The following is a 17,368-nucleotide window of genomic DNA, read 5'->3' on the forward strand; positions in this document are numbered from 1 at the left end:
TCCACGGGGGAAAGGGGGGGGCAGGGCCACGCCCCACGAGCCCAGCCCCCAGCCCTGGGGAGGAGCGGCTCCCGCTCCCAGCAGTAGCAGGCTCGTATCCCCGGAGGGCGCACGGCCGGGCCGGGAGGGGCGGCTCGCCGCGGCGCTCGGAGCGCGACTGCCCGCCCCGGCCGGCCCCTCTCCCCCCACGTGGGCGGGGCAGGCGCCCGGCCCCCCGCGGCTCGCTGCGCTCACTCCCGGCCCGCGGCGCAGCAACCAGGCGGGCGGCTCCGCGCCTGGCCAGGTAGGGTCCGCGCGCGGCGGCTCGGGGCCCCGGCGGCTCATCCGCGCCCGGCAGCGGGAGCGGGGAGCGGGGAGCCGGGAGGAGGCAGCTCGCCCGCGCTGCTGCTGCTGCTGCCGCCGCCGCCTCCAGCCAACTTCTGGCCCGGGGCGGGGGCGCTGGGGCCGGCCGGGCTGCGCCCCGGGCACCGCTCTAGGGCAGCGCCGGCGACCGGAGACGGGCACCGCGGCCGGGGGGGGGGGTGAGACCCCGGCCCTGTCCCGCCCCCGCCCAAGCGCTGCCCAAACGGCCGGGGGGGGGGGTGAGACCCCGGCCCCGTCCCGCCCCCGCCCAAGCGCTGCCCAAACGGCCGGGGGGGGGGGTGAGACCCCGGCCCTGTCCCGCCCCCGCCAAAGCGCTGCCCAAACGGCCGGGGGGGGGGGTTACGGGTCTGAGATCCCCCCCCCCGCGACACCCCCTTGGAGCTGGGGCTCCCCAGGGCACGGCCCGTGCAGCGCAGCCTGGGAGCTTTGCGCTTTTCACCCAACTCTTTGGGCTCCGAGGGGGCCCCGACCCCCCCCTTCCAACTGGGCCCCGCAGCCCTGGAGCTTGGTGCCCACGCGCCCTGCCAGGCACCCGGGAAGGGACCCGCTCCAGGCTGCACCGCCCCTCCCCTCCCAGAAAACAGGGCAGAGTTTTGCTTCTGCTTTTCTGTGCGGGGCTGTGATTAGGAGCCCCCGCCCCGCCCTGGTCCTGGCTCCCCGGGGCGCAGGGGCTGCGCGTGGGCTCTCCCGGAGACGCGGCCCTTCGGGGCGGGGGCAGGGCCGGACCCAGACCCGCTGAGGCCCTGGGCCGGGGGGAGCAGAACATGAAATGTAGAAATAGTTTCTATTTCGAGCCCTCCCCCCTCCCCCCATCTGAGACCCTAAACTGCAGCTCGCAGCTGGGGTGTAAACCCAGCCGGGCACAGAAGTGATGGGAGGGGGCCGAGCAGGGCCATGTGGCGGGGGGGGGGGGGGGGGGGGCTGTGAGGGGTGGATTGCAGCTGTGCAGGTGCTCTGGGCAGGGGAGGGGTTCCAGATCCCCCCAACTCTCCTCCTCCTCTGTAATCTCCCCACCCACCACTGCTGACCAGCACGGGAGGGGGAGGGGCCAGTGGCAGGGCGGGGCAGAAGGGAGCAGGGGCGGGGCTGGCCCATTGCGTGGGGGGCAGAAAGCTGCCGGGCGTCGTGCTGGCGAGACGTGGGCCGGCCACGGAAGGGAGGGGAGCTGGCGGATTTCTGCTCGTGGGGCAGGTGAGAGTGGAGCCTGGCTCGGACCGGCGGTGGCCCTGCGCCGCAGGGCGGCAGCTGGAGGTGCGGTTTCTAGATCGGGCGCTTTCCCGGCATCCCGCCGTGGGCGTTGGCCCGTTCCGGCCTTGCTCTTGTCCGGCGGGTTTCCCAGGAAGCAGGGAGCATCGTGGCCAAAGGGTCCCTCAGTTCAGAAACCAAGAAACCCAGGCTCAGCCCCACTCCCCTCCCGGCACACAGCCCCCTGCCTTCGTGTGGGCCCGGGGGTGGGAAGCCAGGCCCGGCTGGCAGCCTCATGGCATTCGACTCTCAGCGACCCCCCCCCCCCACGCCGCCTGCGTGCAGGGGTCAGCGAGCGTGTCGCGGGAGAGCTCGTGGGGCCAAGGGGGGCCGGGACAGCCCCGGGGTGATAACAGCAGGAGAAGAGACCCTCTGGCTTCCTCTCTGGGACGCACAGCTCCAACCGCCCCCCCATGCCCCTGGGAGCCGGCGCCACTGCCTGGCCTGTGCTGGGCCCTTTGATCGGAGGCGGTGACGGCCTGGCGCCGGCAGGGCAGCTTCCCGGGGCAAGCCCAGAGAGCAGTGGGGCTCTGCAGGGGTGCCGAGGAGGTTGAGAAGAGCGGGGCCAAACTCAGCCCAGACCCCCTGCTTCCTGGGCCACCAGCTGAGTTCCTGGGTCTCTCTTTGCTTGTCGCTGGCTCTGTGTTTCCCCGCAGGGTGGGGGTGGGAAATAGCCGAGCCCTGCCCGAGCGGAGACTCGCCTCGTTCTGAGCAGAGCCGCTGGCCGGGCGGGAGAGGCTCAGACACGCTGCAGGCCCCCTGTGCACAGCCCGGGGCTCCTGCCAGCGAGCGACGGGAGCTTGGCGGTGCACGAGGACCAGAGTCCGGAGAGCAGCACAGCTGCCCCTGCGCTCCGTGTGCACCGGCCCCAGCAGCTGTGCCTGGGAGAGGCGCTTCCCCCCCGGGTGCCCTGACGTGTTGCATGCTCCGTGGACACGCTGGCCCTTCGCCGCTCCCCCGTAGCACAGGGGCACTGGCTCCCTCGAGGTGGAAGAGCCCCTGCCTGGCCAGGCTGCCAATGGGGCGTGCTGAGCCCAGCCCATCTAGTCTGCAGCCCCGGCTTAATGAGCAGAGCAGCCCCAGAAATGACCGTGGGGAGAGAGGCTCACGGCCAGGGCGGTCGGAAGCTCCCCGGGGTCGGGTGGCTTGGAATGTGCGGGGTGGCAGGCCGGAGCGTGGCAGCGCCCGGCTCTCGCCGTGTGGTGTGCCGTCAGCACGCCGCTCCCACCGGCCCCGCCTTAGGTGTGTGCGCCGTTAGCACCGGCAGGGAGACCGGCGCAGAGCCCAGCAGGATCCGGCAGCCCTGCGGGGGGCGCTCGCGGAGCGACTCGTGTCCGCCGGCCGCCCTCCCCGACCTGCGTCCCAGCAGCTGTGGCTGGCGGGTGGGTGGAGCTGACCCACAGCCGGGAAGGCGGAGGTGGCTCCACGCCAGCCTGCTCCAGGCTCCCCACACCGGGCTGAATTAGCCACGGTGCAGGCTCTTGGATGTTGCTGTTCCCTGTCGATTGTCTCCCTGGCACCGAGGCAGCGATGGCCTTGGCACAGGCCATCGGCAGGGCTTGGACCAGCCCCTCACACCCCGCCCGCTCCTGCTGGAGCTCAGGGAGTAACTCCCAGCTGCTGGTAGTAGTAGGGCGTTACCCTGCAGTGGGGCAGCTCCCAGCAGGCGGGGTGGTGCAGTCGGGGGTTACCCTGCAGTGGGGCAGCTCCCAGCAGGCGGGGTGGTGCAGTCGGGGGTTACTCTGCAGTGGGGCAGCTCCCAGCAGGCGGGGTGGTGCAGTCGGGGGTTACTCTGCAGTGGGGCAGCTCCCAGCAGGCGGGGTGGTGCAGTCGGGGGTTACTCTGCAGTGGGGCAGCTCCCAGCAGGCGGGGTGGTGCAGTCGGGGGTCACCCTGCAGTGGGGCAGCTCCCAGCCGGCGGGGTGGTGCAGTCGGGGGTCACTCTGCAGTGGGGCAGCTCCCAGCAGGCGGGGTGGTGCAGTCGGGGGTTACTCTGCAGTGGGGCAGCTCCCAGCAGGCGGGGTGGTGCAGTCGGGGGTCACCCTGCAGTGGGGCAGCTCCCAGCAGGCGGGGTGGTGCAGTCGGGGGTCACTCTGCAGTGGGGCAGCTCCCAGCAGGCGGGGTGGTGCAGTCGGGGGTTACTCTGCAGTGGGGCAGTTCCCAGCAGGCGGGGTGGTGCAGTCGGGGGTCACCCTGCAGTGGGGCAGCTCCCAGCCGGCGGGGTGGTGCAGTCGGGGGTCACCCTGCAGTGGGGCAGCTCCCAGCCGGCGGGGTGGTGCAGTCGGGGGTCACCCTGCAGTGGGGCAGCTCCCAGCAGGCGGGGTGGTGCAGTCGGGGGTCACCCTGCAGTGGGGCAGCTCCCAGCAGGCGGGGTGGTGCAGTCGGGGGTCACCCTGCAGTGGGGCGGCTCCCAGCAGGCGGGGTGGTGCAGTCGGGGGTCACCCTGCAGTGGGGCGGCTCCCAGCAGGCGGGGTGGTGCAGTCGGGGGTCACCCTGCAGTGGGGCAGCTCCCAGCAGGCGGGGTGGTGCAGTCGGGGGTCACCCTGCAGTGGGGCAGCTCCCAGCAGGCGGGGTGGTGCAGTCGGGGGTCACCCTGCAGTGGGGCAGCTCCCAGCTGGCGGGGCGGTGCAGTCGGGGGTTACCCTGCAGTGGGGCGGCTCCCAGCAGGCGGGGTGGTGCAGTCGGGGGTTACCCTGCAGTGGGGCAGCTCCCAGCAGGCGGGGTGGTGCAGTCGGGGGTCACCCTGCAGTGGGGCGGCTCCCAGCCGGCGGGGTGGTGCAGTCGGGGGTCACCCTGCAGTGGGGCGGCTCCCAGCCGGCGGGGTGGTGCTCACAGGCTGTGGCAGTGTGTTACACTGACTTGGCAGGCGGGAAAACAAGCCTTCCCCTTGGAAGCCCCTTTCTGTACGAACACGCTGCCCCTCCTCCCGCCGGGCAGCAGGTAGCTTGTTATATTCGTTCCTTGCTTCCTGCCTGAAACACATGGCCCCCGTTCCTATGTGCTGGTTCCCACCCAGAGAAGGCCGCTTTTGGGGGGCAAGAGAGGTAGTCGCCCTGTGCGTAGCAACAGCCGTCAGGGGACCCCACAGATTGGCCGGGGCCCTGGGCAGGGCAGGGCCGGCTCCGCGCTCCCGGAAGGGGCAGGCCGGGCAGCCTACACCCAGCACTGCCCACAGCGGGCTCTGCAGCACAGGGCCCAGGGCCCGGGCGTCACCTTCGTGAACTTCTGCAGAATCTTCCGTTCCCATCTGCCCACAGCCAGCAAGGTCCCCGGGGGCCTGGGCCTGCGTCTGCCCCCGCCCCAAGCCCAGCGCTTCGGCTGCCTGTTTCCCATCACTCAGCACCAGGAAATCTGTGGATTATTTATTCATCTTCTCTCTGAGCCCGCTTGAGCCTGCCCCGGTCTGTCTGGCCGCGTGCCAGTGCTGTGAAGCATGGCTCTGCAAGGGGCCCGTTTTCATCCCAGCCGGCTTGTGTTTTCCTGGCAGCGAGAGCGGATTCGAGCATAAAAACTGACTTTGCCCGTCTCCCTCCTCTGGTGCAAGAAACACCTGGAGCCTCTTCCCAAGGCTTCCCGGCAGCTGGAGGAGCAGGGGGCGCCTGGAGCCAGGTCTCTGTTCTCTCCGCGTGTGCACGAGCCTCTTCCCAGTGAAACTCGGTGGCTTCAGAGGAGTTCGGCAGACTGCTCAGCGGGCCCTCAGGCCGGCATCTCTCCGGGCCCCTGCTTGTTCCCAATAGGGATGTGAAGAGTTAACCAGCTACCTGGGAAGCATCACCCTTACCGGCGTGCTTACCAGGGGAGCGAGTTAACCGGCGGCCTGGCCAGGCCCCGCCCCCAGGATCCCAGCGAACCGGTTACGCGCTGTTTGACACCCTAGTTTCCGTATGGAGCGTGCCCATGCCGGGGGAGAAGGAAGGAGGATGTATCCTCTGCAAAGCCATCAGGACAGGGGTCACTGGTCAGTGTGTTACATCCCAAGTTCGGGTACGCCCAGTTCTCTCGTGGGGTATGTCGGCGATTTGCCCAGCTCTCTACGGCGTGGTGGTACCACTGGACAGCGCTGTCCTGGTGCCGCACTGTTTCTACTCCGGTCCGTTTGGCTTGTTTTCCTGTGGTCGGCAGCGTTCCCGGGATTTCTGTGTCTCGCTCTGAGCAAGTCGTTTTGAAGGGAGGTGGAACCGGGGGGCACAGGCAGGACAGACCAGACTCCTCTAGTCTGGAAAATCGGCACGCCCCTGTCTGAACGCGTCAGCTCCAAAGAGTTTCCTGGCAGGGAGGTGAGCCCTAGTGCTGGGCTGCTGGAGGCCCTGAGTTCTAATCCTGCTTCGGACTCCCTGCGTGGCCTGGCCCACAGGGAAGCTGCTTTCTTGGGGCCTCTGTTTCCCCCTCGGGCCCAGGCTTATGGGTTACCTGTGTAAGCGGTTATCCCACTACGTCCGTTTCCTTTCCCTGGGACCGATGTCCCCGAGCTCCAGCAGGACACGTGAGGGGTTATTAATAAACCCTCAGCGCACCCGCAGAAACGCTCGCTCGCCCGCTGCTGCTCTGCCGTTTGCGTTTGAATCACAAAGGGAGACTCAACTCATTTTCCGGGCAGGATTTCACTGGCCCGCAGCACACGTCACGTGACTCTTCTCGCCCGCCTCGAATGGCGTGCGGCTGCTGCGGCACGCACACGACGTGCAGGGGCTGGGGGAGGCCCCGGGGTAACTGCAGTGGAGTTGTTCCCGCTTTCCGCCCGGGGGACCTGGGGCAGACGCCAGCCTGCAGGGGGGCTGTCACTCTTGCCTGCCAGCCTAGGGCAGGGGGGAACGGGGTGCTTCGCCTTCGCTCAGGAGCCCCCCAAGCCAGCAGGCCAGGGGCACGTGCAGCCACCCCTGACAGCCCCGGCGGCTGGAATCGGGGATGGGGGAGCTGCGGCTTGCATTGCTGCCTGGCCGCTTCCTGCCCTGTGGCCTTGCAGCAAAGCCTGAAGACGTCACCCCTGCAGGCAGGAGGCCAGTAACAAGCCCCCCTGCCCTCCGCCCCAACTTCGCATTTTTAAGCCAACTTCAGGATTTTGGAGGATTCGCTTCTGACTGCCGGATGCTAGGCGCTGTCCGGGCTCGCCGGGGCCGGGGCCTGCGTGGGGCCCGGCTCTGCCTTTCCCGCTTCCCGCCTGCCACTGAGAAGCCAGCCCCTGGGTTCTCCGGCCCGTAATGGGAACAAGGGCAGCCTGTGCATGCAGCCGGGAGCCACCTGGGCACCCCGGGTCCCTTTGCTCAGGTTGAGTCCCCAGGGGGGAGCGTGTGGGGCCAGGCAGTGGGACTGGGGGTGGAGTTCAGACGGCCTGGGCCCTGCGGGGCAGGGACGGCTCGTTTCTCCCGTTAGAAGGGGCCCGGGCGGGGGAGCTGGCGCGGCCCAGGGAAGAGGCAAAGGGGCCGGACGCCGACGGGCCCGCGGAGGGAGGAGGGGCGCCGGAGGCTCGGCGGGGAGCAGCGGGGGGAGGGAGCGCCCCGCACAAATCGGCTGCCAGGGCATCCCGTGCGGGCCGAAGGGAGACTCGTGCCCAGTTCCAGAGGGCGGCTGGGCCGGGCGCGCTGGGGGGCCAGCTCGGGGCTGGGAGGAGAGTGGGCAGCCGGTGGGGGCTGATGGCCGCTGGGCGTGGTGAGGAGGAACGTCCCCGCCAGAGCAAGGAGCGTCCCACGGCAGCTAGCGCCCTGTAGGGGCAGGCTCCCGCTGGGGGCCTGGCTGTCCCCTGCCTTCGCCGAGTTGACCCAGTGGAGCTCCCTTGGCTTCCGAGCTCGACAGGTTTGATCCCAGCTGGCAGCCGCGCCGGCGCGGGCTCCGGGCCCCTCTCCCCAGGCGCCGGCGCGGGCTCCGGGCCCCTCTCCCCAGGCGCCGGCGCGGGCTCCGGGCCCCTCTCCCCAGGCGCCGGCGCGGGCTCCGGGCCCCTCTCCCCGGCCGCCGGCGCGGGCTCCGGGCCCCTCTCCCCGGCCGCCGGCGCGGGCTCCGGGCCCCTCTCCCCGGCCGCCGGCGCGGGCTCCGGGCCCCTCTCCCCGGCCGCCGGCGCGGGCTCCGGGCCCCTCTCCCCGGCCGCCGGCGCGGGCTCCGGGCCCCTCTCCCCGGCCGCCGGCGCGGGCTCCGGGCCCCTCTCCCCGGCCGCCGGCGCGGGCTCCGGGCCCCTCTCCCCGGCCGCCGGCGCGGGCTCCGGGCCCCTCTCCCCGGCCGCCGGCGCGGGCTCCGGGCCCCTCTCCCCGGGCGCCGGCGCGGGCTCCGGGCCCCTCTCCCCGGGCGCCGGCGCGGGCTCCGGGCCCCTCTCCCCGGGCGCCGGCGCGGGCTCCGGGCCCCTCTCCCCAGGCGCTGGCGGCAGGGCGCAGGGCAGGCAGGTCTGGTTTCTGGCAGCCCTGCCTGCTCTAAGGGGCTGGGAACCTGGGCCGGGTCGGCTGCAGGGGCCGCCCATGGCTCAGCCAGTGATGATCCTGCAGTGGCTGTTCCCGCCCGGCCCCCCTGCCTGATCCCTGCCCTTGTCCTTCCAGGTTCCCAGCGGCGAGTGGAGGCTGCAGCCCGGCCAGGAGGGAGGATGTAGCAGGATCTCCTCCCCACCCCCCAGTCTGACCATGTGGGCGGAGCCAGGCACGCTTGAGACCCCGCGGGACTCCGCCCCTCTTAGGTCCTCCAAGGGGAAGAGGCGAAGAGCCAGGAAGCGGGAGCGACTGAGGCCCATGCGGCTGCCGGAGTGAGGCCGGGCGGCTGAGGAGCTGATCCCGGCGGGGGCTGAGACGCGGGAGGGGCCGGTGGGCGCGCCGGCGTAGAGCCCGCGCCCTCCCGTAGCCTTGCTCGCAGAGCCCCCGTCTGGCTCCTGGCCCTTTGCGGAGCCAAGCGAGCGCACAGACCTGTATGCCCGGCGTGCGGGGCCGGTGGGAGAAGGGCTCCGGCAGGACCTTTTCCCCGCGGGCGCAGGAGCCAGGCCGTCATGGTGGCCCGGGCGGGGCAGGACTGATCGCCCGCAGCCCCGGGCATGGAGCCGTGCGTGAACGGCACGGCGGCTCCGGGCAGCCTGGCCTCCACCCTGAAAGTGGTGCTGGTGGGGACCCTGCTCACCGCGCTCATCGTGGTCACCATCTGTGGCAACGTGGTGGTGTGCTTGGCCGTCTCCTGCAGCCACCGGCTCCGCAGCCTGACCAACTGCTTCATCGTCTCGCTGGCCCTCACCGACCTGCTGCTGGGCCTGCTGGTCCTCCCCTTCTCCGCCATCTATGAGCTCACCCAGGAGTGGCACTTCGGGTCCACCCTGTGCAACATCTACATCAGCCTGGACGTCATGCTGTGCACGGCCTCCATCCTCAACCTCTTCACCATCAGCCTGGACCGCTACTTCGCCATCACCACCCCGCTGCGCTACAGCCAGCGGGTCACCCCTCCCCGCGTGGCCGTGGCCATGTTCCTCATCTGGGCCGTCTCGCTCACCGTCTCCTTCCTGCCCATCCACCTGGGCTGGAACACCAACGACACCAGCGTGCAGAACACGGACCCGGCCCGGAGCACCCGCTGCAAGCTGGAGGTCAACTGCGCCTACGGGCTGGTGGACGCGCTGCTCACCTTCTACCTGCCCCTCGTGGCCATGTGCATCACCTACTACCGGGTCTTCCGCATCGCCCGCGAGCAGGCCCGGAGGATAAACCACGCCGCCTACTGCAAGGCCGCCCGCGCCGCGCTGCCCGCCGTGCGGGAGCACAAGGCCACCGTCACGCTGGCCGCCGTGCTGGGGGCCTTCGTCGTCTGCTGGTTCCCTTACTTCACGGTGTTCACCTACCGCGGGATGCAGGGGAAGGAGAAAGTGGTGGATGACACGACCCAGTCCATCGTCCTGTGGCTGGGCTACGCCAACTCGGCCCTCAACCCCATCCTGTACGCGGCTCTGAACAGGGACTTCCGGACAGCCTACCAGCGCCTGCTGCGCTGCCGGAGGGGCACGGCCCTCGCCCTTCCCCTCCCCAGGCGCAGAGCCTGCCGGCCAGCCCTGAACGCACAGGAAGGGAAGCCCCTGAGGATGCAGGTGAGGAACGGGAAGGAGAGCACGCCCAGTGGAGGAGCAGCCGCGGAAAGGTAACGTTGCTCCTTCGCGCTGGGGGGGCAGGGACGCCGCATGGCTTTGGCTGTGGGTCCAGATCCTCAGGGCCCACAGCAGGGCAAGAACTCCCTTCCCCTCGCTCTGCCAAGGGGACAGCCCCTCTGGCGAGTGCAGTATAGGGCCCTGGACACACTCACCAGGGGCAGTGCGGGTAGCCAGCCTGTTACACGAGCAAATGGGAAATTGTCCCTCCCCCCCGCCCCTTCAGCAGGCCAGGGCTGCCGGCAGGGGAGGGGACACAGGGCGCTGGCCCGGCCGAGTAATTCAAAGGATCTGGTGCACTGAGCCCTGTAGATCTCCGCCGGAGCCCCACGTGGCATGCTCCGGGGGCAGGGGCATGGTGCGCTCCTGGCAGCACTGAGGGCGGCAGGGATGTGCCACGCCGTGGCCTGGGTGGTGGGGAGGGCCGGCTGCCCCCAGCCCCGCCCCCCTTTGCCCAGGGCCCAAGTGCCGCTGCCTGTGTGCTGCCGGACTGGGGCCAGCCCAACCCCGCTGTGCCTGCCAGCGGCGCCAGGGAATCCCCCCGTCCATGGCAGGTTGGAACGCTCTGCCAGCGGCGCCAGGGAATCCCCCCGTCCGTGGGCAGGTTGGAACGCTCTGCCAGCGACGCCAGGGAATCCCCCCGTCCGTGGCAGGTTGGAACGCTCTGCCAGCGACGCCAGGGAATCCCCCCGTCCGTGGCAGGTTGGAACGCTCTGCCGGCCGCGCCAGGGAATCCCCCCGTCCGTGGGCAGGTTGGAACGCTCTGCCGGCCGCGCCAGGGAATCCCCCCGTCCGTGGGCAGGTTGGAACGCTCTGCCAGCGGCGCCAGGGAATCCCCCCGTCCGTGGCAGGTTGGAACGCTCTGCCGGCGGCCCAGGGCCGGACCCTCACAGCCAGTGCCCCCTCCAATTTTTCCATCGGCGTGCGCAGTAAATGCGAGGTGCACCGAGGCAGGAGCGCGCGCGCACCACCCATAGACACACCTGCACCAGCCCTGGGCGGCCCGTGACTGGACGCGCTCAGCCGAGAGGGAACAGTGCTCGCGGCGCAGCGGGGGAGGGTGTCACGTGCGTGTGAGGAACACGCCGCAGGGCAGACGGCGCGGTGCATCGGGAGGGGCTGCTCCCTGGGCACCAGCGTGGCCCCGGGTCGGGCGGGTCTGTGCATGGGGGCCCGTCGACTGCTCTGCCCGGGGGCCCGGCATGGCAGTTCCTGAATCCCTGCCAGCTGGGCACTGCCCGGCGGCACGCCCCACCTCTCCCCGAGCGGCTCGCGGGGGGCTTGGGCACTGATTCGGGTGCAGCTGCAGAGCAGACGGGCTGGATCTCCCCTCTCCCCGGGGTGGGGGGAAGCCAGGAGCTGGCTGCCGAGCTAGGGGCAATCCGCACACTCTGTCACAGCAAGGAATCCCGGCCCAGCCCTGGCTCCGTGGCCTGGGACCCGCACAGCGCCGAGCCGGCACCCCCTGCCGACGCAGTGCCCCAGCGCTCCGGGAGCCTTCGGCGGCTGCACACACCAGAACCAGGCGGCAGTGGCTTTCGTGGGCCGCTTGGCCTCGGCTGCGAGCCGCCACACCCCAGCACGTGCCCGGAGCCCGAACTGGCACCAGTGATCTGAGCCAATGTCGCCAACAGCTTCCTGGCGCACCCCTGCCCCATGATGGACTCTGGCCAGGGGGGGCGCGGGCAGGGCCAGGCAGGAGCTGAGTGGGACTCCCCTCCCCTCCCCGCTCCTGGCAGAGGCTGGCTCTGCTGCCCTCCTCCCCGGTGCACCCCCCAGAGTGGGGACATGAGTCGAACCAGCTGCCCCTCGGCTGGGTTCAGAGGCGCCGCGGGGGCTGCCGAGGGCACAGTGCGCAAATGGGCCGCTCTGACCTGAGGGGCGGCTGGTCTGCGCTCGGTTAGTGCCCCTCACCCCAGTCTCCCGCTGTCTGCTGGACTCAGCCGAGCGCTGGCCCAAGAGACCCCCGGCCGAGACCCTCTGTTAACCCCGGCCCCGCCCTCGATGGGCAGAGCAGCTTCGCCCCAGGGGCCGGCATCCCCACGCCTCCCCGTCGGCCCCTAACTCAGAGGCAGCGTCTCAGCGGAGCTGCCTGGCGCTGGGGGACTTGGAGGCTCGTGTGATCAGCCCGGGCCGAGGGGGATCCGAGCGCTCTGGACAGTCCGGCGCGGTTGGGCAGAGATGGAGAAGGGGGACCCCGGCACAAACTTGCTGCTCCGTCCGCACACTGGGAGACGGGGTCGGGTCGCTAGCGCCCCGGAGAGGTTCCCCTGGGCGTGGCTAGTAGGGATGGACGGGTAACTGGCAACTGGTTAACCAGCTACCCGGTAGGCACTGCCTGACCGCCACGTGTCCCGCGGTGACCGGCAACGGCCGCGCTGCCCCCCCACTGCCCTCGGGACACCCCGCAATGAGAGGGAGCGAGCTGGAAAGGCTCGGAGGGACCCGGGTTTCTTTGGCAGGGCCCATCCCTCGCTGGAGCGCAGGGCGGCGGGGCCCTGCGGCTTGGCCGCTTCTCTAGCGCGTGGGGGCGTCCCCCGGGATCTGCGGAAGGGCACCCGGAGGCCAGCGGGCTAGGCCATGCACCGCCAGAGCCAGGCTCCTCCCTGCGGCAGGGCCGGCCGCGTGCTCCGGGAGACGGCAGCTCCCAGGGCCCGGGCCGGAGCCGCGTTGCCGGCCGCGGGTGAAGCCAGCGTCCCGACCGGCCTGGTTCCGGCCTGCTCCCTGGTCTCCTGCAGCCCGGAGAGGCAAAGCAGCCGCCGGGCCCCGTGCAGCGGAGAGCGCCCAGGCGCCCCAGACCGGCTGCCCCAGGGCCTGAGGGTCGGTGTCTTGTCTCTAGTTTAACCCCCTCCAGCTCGGGAGTGTCCCCCTGAGGCTTGGTCCTCCCGCCGCTGGCTCCGCGCTGGGATGCGCCCACAGCCTCTGGGTCCTGGCTGCCCCTCCAAGCCGGCGAGGACGCGCCTGGGACCGTCGCGGTTAGCGCTGCCTGAGGCTGCGGCGGGGGCTGCAGGGTGAGTACCGTGGGAGCTCGCCATTCGCCCCCGCCCTGCGTCTCGCCCGCTCCCTGCCGGGCACACGAGAGCCGGAGAGCGAGTCCCACTGGAGAGGGAGGAGCCAAGGTGGCTTGAGACTGGGGTGAGGGGCTCTGCTGCCTGCGGGGGAGCCTGAGGCCCTTCCTCGGGGAGTTCTGTCCCCAGCCCGGCGTGCTGTCCAGCAGCGGAGGGCGATCTCTTTGCAAGGGCACGGCTGCCGCTCGGCAAGTCCCAGCAGGGGGTTACTTTGCAGCCAGGCGAGTGCGCCTCAGCCGATGCCGCGAGCGGGCACCCTCCACCCCAGAGGTGGCTGCATTCGACATGGTTTGGCTGCCTTGTCTGAGCTGGTGGCAGCTCCACGGAAACACCCAGCACGCTGGTGCCGTGGCCCTAGGACCCGCCCCACGTGGGCACTGCTGGCCCTGCTCCCCGCTGCGGGGCTTGCGGCCGGCTCTGCGCCGCCGTGCCGTGGTGCGCCGTGCCGAGGCTGCAGCAGGAGACTTTCCCGCCAGAGCTCCGGTCGCAGTCACCTCTGCCGATAAGGACTGAGCCGGCGCAAACAGTGGGGTCACCTCTGCCGAGCCAGCATGCAGCCGGGCTGGTCCCGCGCCGGGCCCGGTCACCTTGGCGACAGCGCGCCCGGCCTCGGCCCAGACTCGCTCCCTGCGCGAGCGACGCTGGAAAGGGGCGAACCCGGCGGCTCTCGCCCAGGAGGGGGGACCCGTCCCCGGGGAACGCCCTGGCGCGCTCGGCTGGAGCAGCTTCCCGCCGGGGAGCTTGCTCCTAACCTCGGGCAGGCGGCAGAAGCAGCCCCCGGGAGACCCGTTGCCCCGCCACCCCCACAGCAGGGTCCCCCGAACCCTCCCTCCCTGCCCGGGATCTGAGCAGCCTGCAGGCCCCTGAGCACCACCCTTGTTCCCTCCCCAGCAGTCCTGCCCCGCCAGCTGGCTCGTCCTCCCGCATCACCGGCCCAGCCTGCTGGAGAGACCTCTGGCTCCGACTGGCGACCTTCCCCCGAGTGGCCCGTGGATCCCGGCGCGCGAGGAGCCGGAGACGGAGCAGCAGACGGTGCAGCGCCCTGCAGGCTGGCCTCCTGAGCCCGGCTGGGGTGCTGGCTGCCAGCCATACGGGCAAGGCCCGCTCTGGGCCCAGAGACACTGCTGAGACCTTGCCGGAGCGCGGGAGCCATGGGTCTGTAACATGAGCACCGTGCTGTAGGGGTGCGCGGCTGTGTCAGCACGGCTCTGGGGGTGCCCACACGTGTGTGCCCTGCGTGTGCGGGCATGGGCAAGCCTGTGCCCACCGGGGGGCATATGTTTGTACTGCCAGGGTGTGTGCACACAGGTCTGTGTGCGTGTTTGTGTATATGTGTACCCCTGTGTGGGCACAGGTGTGTGTGTGTGTGTGTGTGTGTGTGTGTGTGTGTACACGCGCACATAGATATTTGTGTGCACCCTGCGAGGGCACGGTTGTGTGTGTTCATGCACATGGGTATATGTATGTGGGCACGGCAGTGGGTGTGCATTCACAGGATGTGTGTGCATGGGCACGGCAGTGGGTGTGCATTCACAGGATGTGTGTGCATGGGCACGGCGGTGGGTGTGCATTCACGGGATGTGTGTACGTGGGCACGGCGGTGGGTGTGCATTCACGGGATGTGTGTGTGTGCACGGCGGTGGGTGTGCATTCACGGGAGGTGGGCACAGCGTGGGCACGGCGGTGGGTGCGCACACACGTGCATGGCCGTGTGCTCACGTACAGCCCCTGGGCATTAGGGTGCAGGCGGAAGGAAGGACTCATGCCTGCTCCTCCCTGTGCAGCCTGGCTCTGACTGCTCGCTGTGTCTGGCTCCCACCCCAGTGTGGGGCAGAGTGGCGGGGGAGACCCAACCCCCTGAGCAGGCTCCGGGGGCTGGCCCAGGCTGCCCCGCCTGCCCCAGCGCTCTGCCCCCGTCACCCCGCCCCTCTGTAATCCCTTGTCTAATGTGAAGGTCCCGCGTTCCCACGCCCCCCTCCCCACAGCCTGGCCAGCTTCACCCCCCTCCCGGGGTCGGGCCGGGCTCCCGGCGGAGCAGGAGCGAGAGGCTCAGGGCGGGGGACCGGACAACGCGCTCTGCCCGTGGCTGGAAGCGTCGTGGGAACATTGGCTGAGGTGTCAGCTGGTGCTGACTGGGCCGGGCCCGCTGGCCCTTTGCTCCCGGGCTGTCCCTGGCTCCGTTTCTGGCTCTGCCCCCCGTGGCCTGTGCGCAGGGAGCCGCCTCCTGGAGTGGCTGTTAGCCACGCCCCCAGCCAGCTGTGCACAGAGCCCCGCGCTGTCACAGCGCCATCCTGTCACGGCGTGCCCCCCCAATCCAAACCCATCGCACGGGCCAGCCGGCGCCCCCAAGCCAGGCCCAGCAGAGACAACCCTGGTCTGACTCCGGCGGGGCTGGAGGAGGAAAGGCCTGGGGGGGGGGCTTGTCCAGCTGCTTAGAAGGCGGGGAAGGGCGGGGCTCAGGGGGCTGGAGGAATGATTGACAGCTGTCACTGTGAAATAAATGAAATAGAGGGAGAGAAAAATTCCCTTATTTACACCTGGGGAAACAGCCCACTTCCCAGAACCCCCCCCACACACACACACACACACACACGCTGTCAGTGTCCCCCGCCCCCGCACCGCGGCCAGGGCGCCTGGGAGCTGGCTGGGGCAGAGGCCGGGGGGCGCAGTGCGGGTGGTGCTGTGAGCTAGGAGAGCCGGGAGCAGCCGGGCGCTTGGGGCTGCCAGCTGGGCCGGACACCGTGTGCAGCAAGGCCGGCTGGGGGCAGCCCCGGGAGGGGTGTTTGAGCCTGGGCCCTGTGTCCCGTTGTCTAAGCGCCCCGGGGTCAGGTGCCGCCTTCCCTCGGCTCTGTGCCGGGGGTCCTGAGCATGGTTCCCTTGAGCCCTGGGGTCTGGGCGGCACCGTGGGCTCCAGCACCCCCGCCGAGGGCTTTCCAGCTCAGCCCCAGGGCGAGGGTGCCCTGAGGGGCTGCTAGTGCGGAGCCCAGTGGAGGGGGGGCCCCGCCCCTTGGTCTCCAGGGAGAAGGGTGACAGGCGGCCCCCTTCCTGCTCCCCACACGCGTCGGCCCCGGGGGCTGAGAGCTCTGCTTCGTGCCTGTGGCGGGCGGGGAGGCTGTTCCGCGGGCGGGCGCTACGGACTGGGCCTGCAGGCCAGAGAGAGGCTGCCCAGGCTACCTGCAGTGAGGGCCCGTGTCCCATCCGTCCCCTGCTGTGGCCGGGGTCACCCCCGTGCTCAGGCACCCCAGGCCAGTGGGGTGTTGGGGGGTGCAGCCCAGGCCACGCAGGGCTCCCCGACTGGTGGGAGCGTCAGCCGTTCCCAGCCCGGGTCCCTGCCTCTCAGCCACCTGCTTTCCTGCAAGGCCTGCGGGCGCCGGAGAAACGGGCTGCGGGGCCGTGGCTCTTGCCTGGACCCCGGGGCTGTCGGTCCGGCCGGGCTCAGGGCGCCTGGCAGTAGCTGGGTGCTCTCGCCGGGGGAGAAAGGGAGACGTGGGCCCGTGGTGGAGTGGGGTGTCTGCGGGCTCCGGGCCGGGGGCCTGGGCACCACCCCGCACAAGTACACGCGCTCGCCCGGCGCTGCTGGAGGTGAGCAGGAGCCTCCCGGCAGCCCCTCCCCCTGCGTTCCCGGCCCGCGAGGGGCCTGTTCGGAAAGGCAGCTGCGCGCCAGGCGGGGCCCGTCGGCCGCGGGCCGGGGAGCGTCTCTCCTGGGGGGCCTGACACGGGCCCCTGGGCCGGCACCAGCGACTTGTCTCCGTGCGGGGCTCCCTGGAGGCTGGTTTCGGGAAGGCCCCGGCCCCAGCTGGCTCCTGTGGGGCAGAGGGGCTGAAGGTTCCCCAGGCAGAAGGGAATCTCTGGGTAGCAGGTGTGATGGCGTGTTGGGGGTTCCCCGTCTCCTGCACCCCGAGATGTCACAAACAGACTGCACCAGCCAGTGGAATAGAGGAAGTTTATTGCCTCTCCAGGATACAGCACAGCACAGATGTAGTCTGGCCACAGAACTGGGCTAGGATGCCTCAGGCCCCCTTGAGTTGGGGGGAGACTGGGCCCCTAAACTCCAGCTCCTCTCCCTAGGCTGTCTCCTCCATGCTCTCCCACAGTAACAACTAAATTCCCTTGCAGCCCTGCCCCCCAGTCCAGGGCAGCATTCACCTTCCTTTGTTCCTCTCCATGGGGGGTGTCTGGCCACTGGTTCGACAAGTTTGGCCTTATCTCTGCCTAGCGAGATTTTCCCTGCTGGGTCTTGCTCCAGACAGCAGGGTCACCACAGCCCAGCAAGTACCCCCACTACGTCACAGCAGGACGCTGGGGGGGGGATGCTGAACCCTGAGACCCCTGGGCCGATCTCCCTTCCCCCGCTGCCCAGACGTGCCACCTCGGGGGACCCGCTGATCCGCCCCCAGGCCCATTTCCAGCTGAACCTCACTGGGGTGCCTGACAGCTGACCCCCCCCCCCACGGCACCGGCCGCTGAAAGTGCTTAGCAAGGCAGAGCTGGTGGGGGGGTCCGGGCCCCACCTCGCACAGCGCCATCCCCAGTTCAGCAGGGCCCAGACACGGCCCGCAGGGGGCTGAGCGCCGGGGGGCGGGCTCAGCCCGACAGTG

The 17,368-nt window shown here is 70.5% G+C and overlaps 1 protein-coding gene across 7 annotated transcripts; it reads left to right on the forward strand.

Moving 5' to 3' along the window:
- Positions 1–43: 43 nt before the first annotated feature.
- Positions 44–15,584, forward strand: HRH2 (histamine receptor H2). 7 transcript variants are annotated; one of them, XR_012896414.1, is made up of 4 exons: positions 44–283; positions 8,126–9,695; positions 13,662–14,391; positions 14,431–15,584. XR_012896414.1 is itself a non-coding variant. In XM_075900672.1 (4 exons), exons 2-3 carry the CDS (start codon positions 8,608–8,610, stop codon positions 12,680–12,682), a joined length of 1,179 nt encoding a protein of 392 aa, XP_075756787.1. In that variant the 5' UTR covers positions 47–283; positions 8,126–8,607; the 3' UTR covers positions 12,683–12,713; positions 13,662–13,798. The 7 variants fall into 7 exon arrangements, 6 of the variants coding, with proteins under 6 accessions (XP_075756782.1, XP_075756787.1, XP_075756786.1 ...); XM_075900672.1 differs by lacking the exon at positions 14,431–15,584 and adding an exon at positions 12,542–12,713 and having other exon boundaries at positions 47–283; positions 8,126–9,645; positions 13,662–13,798; XM_075900671.1 differs by lacking the exon at positions 14,431–15,584 and adding an exon at positions 12,542–12,713 and having other exon boundaries at positions 50–283; positions 8,126–9,645; positions 13,665–13,801.
- Positions 15,585–17,368: the final 1,784 nt, after the last annotated feature.

Source organism: Pelodiscus sinensis, chromosome 17, assembly GCF_049634645.1.
Source record: "Pelodiscus sinensis isolate JC-2024 chromosome 17, ASM4963464v1, whole genome shotgun sequence".
NCBI classification, from domain to species: domain Eukaryota; kingdom Metazoa; phylum Chordata; order Testudines; family Trionychidae; genus Pelodiscus; species Pelodiscus sinensis.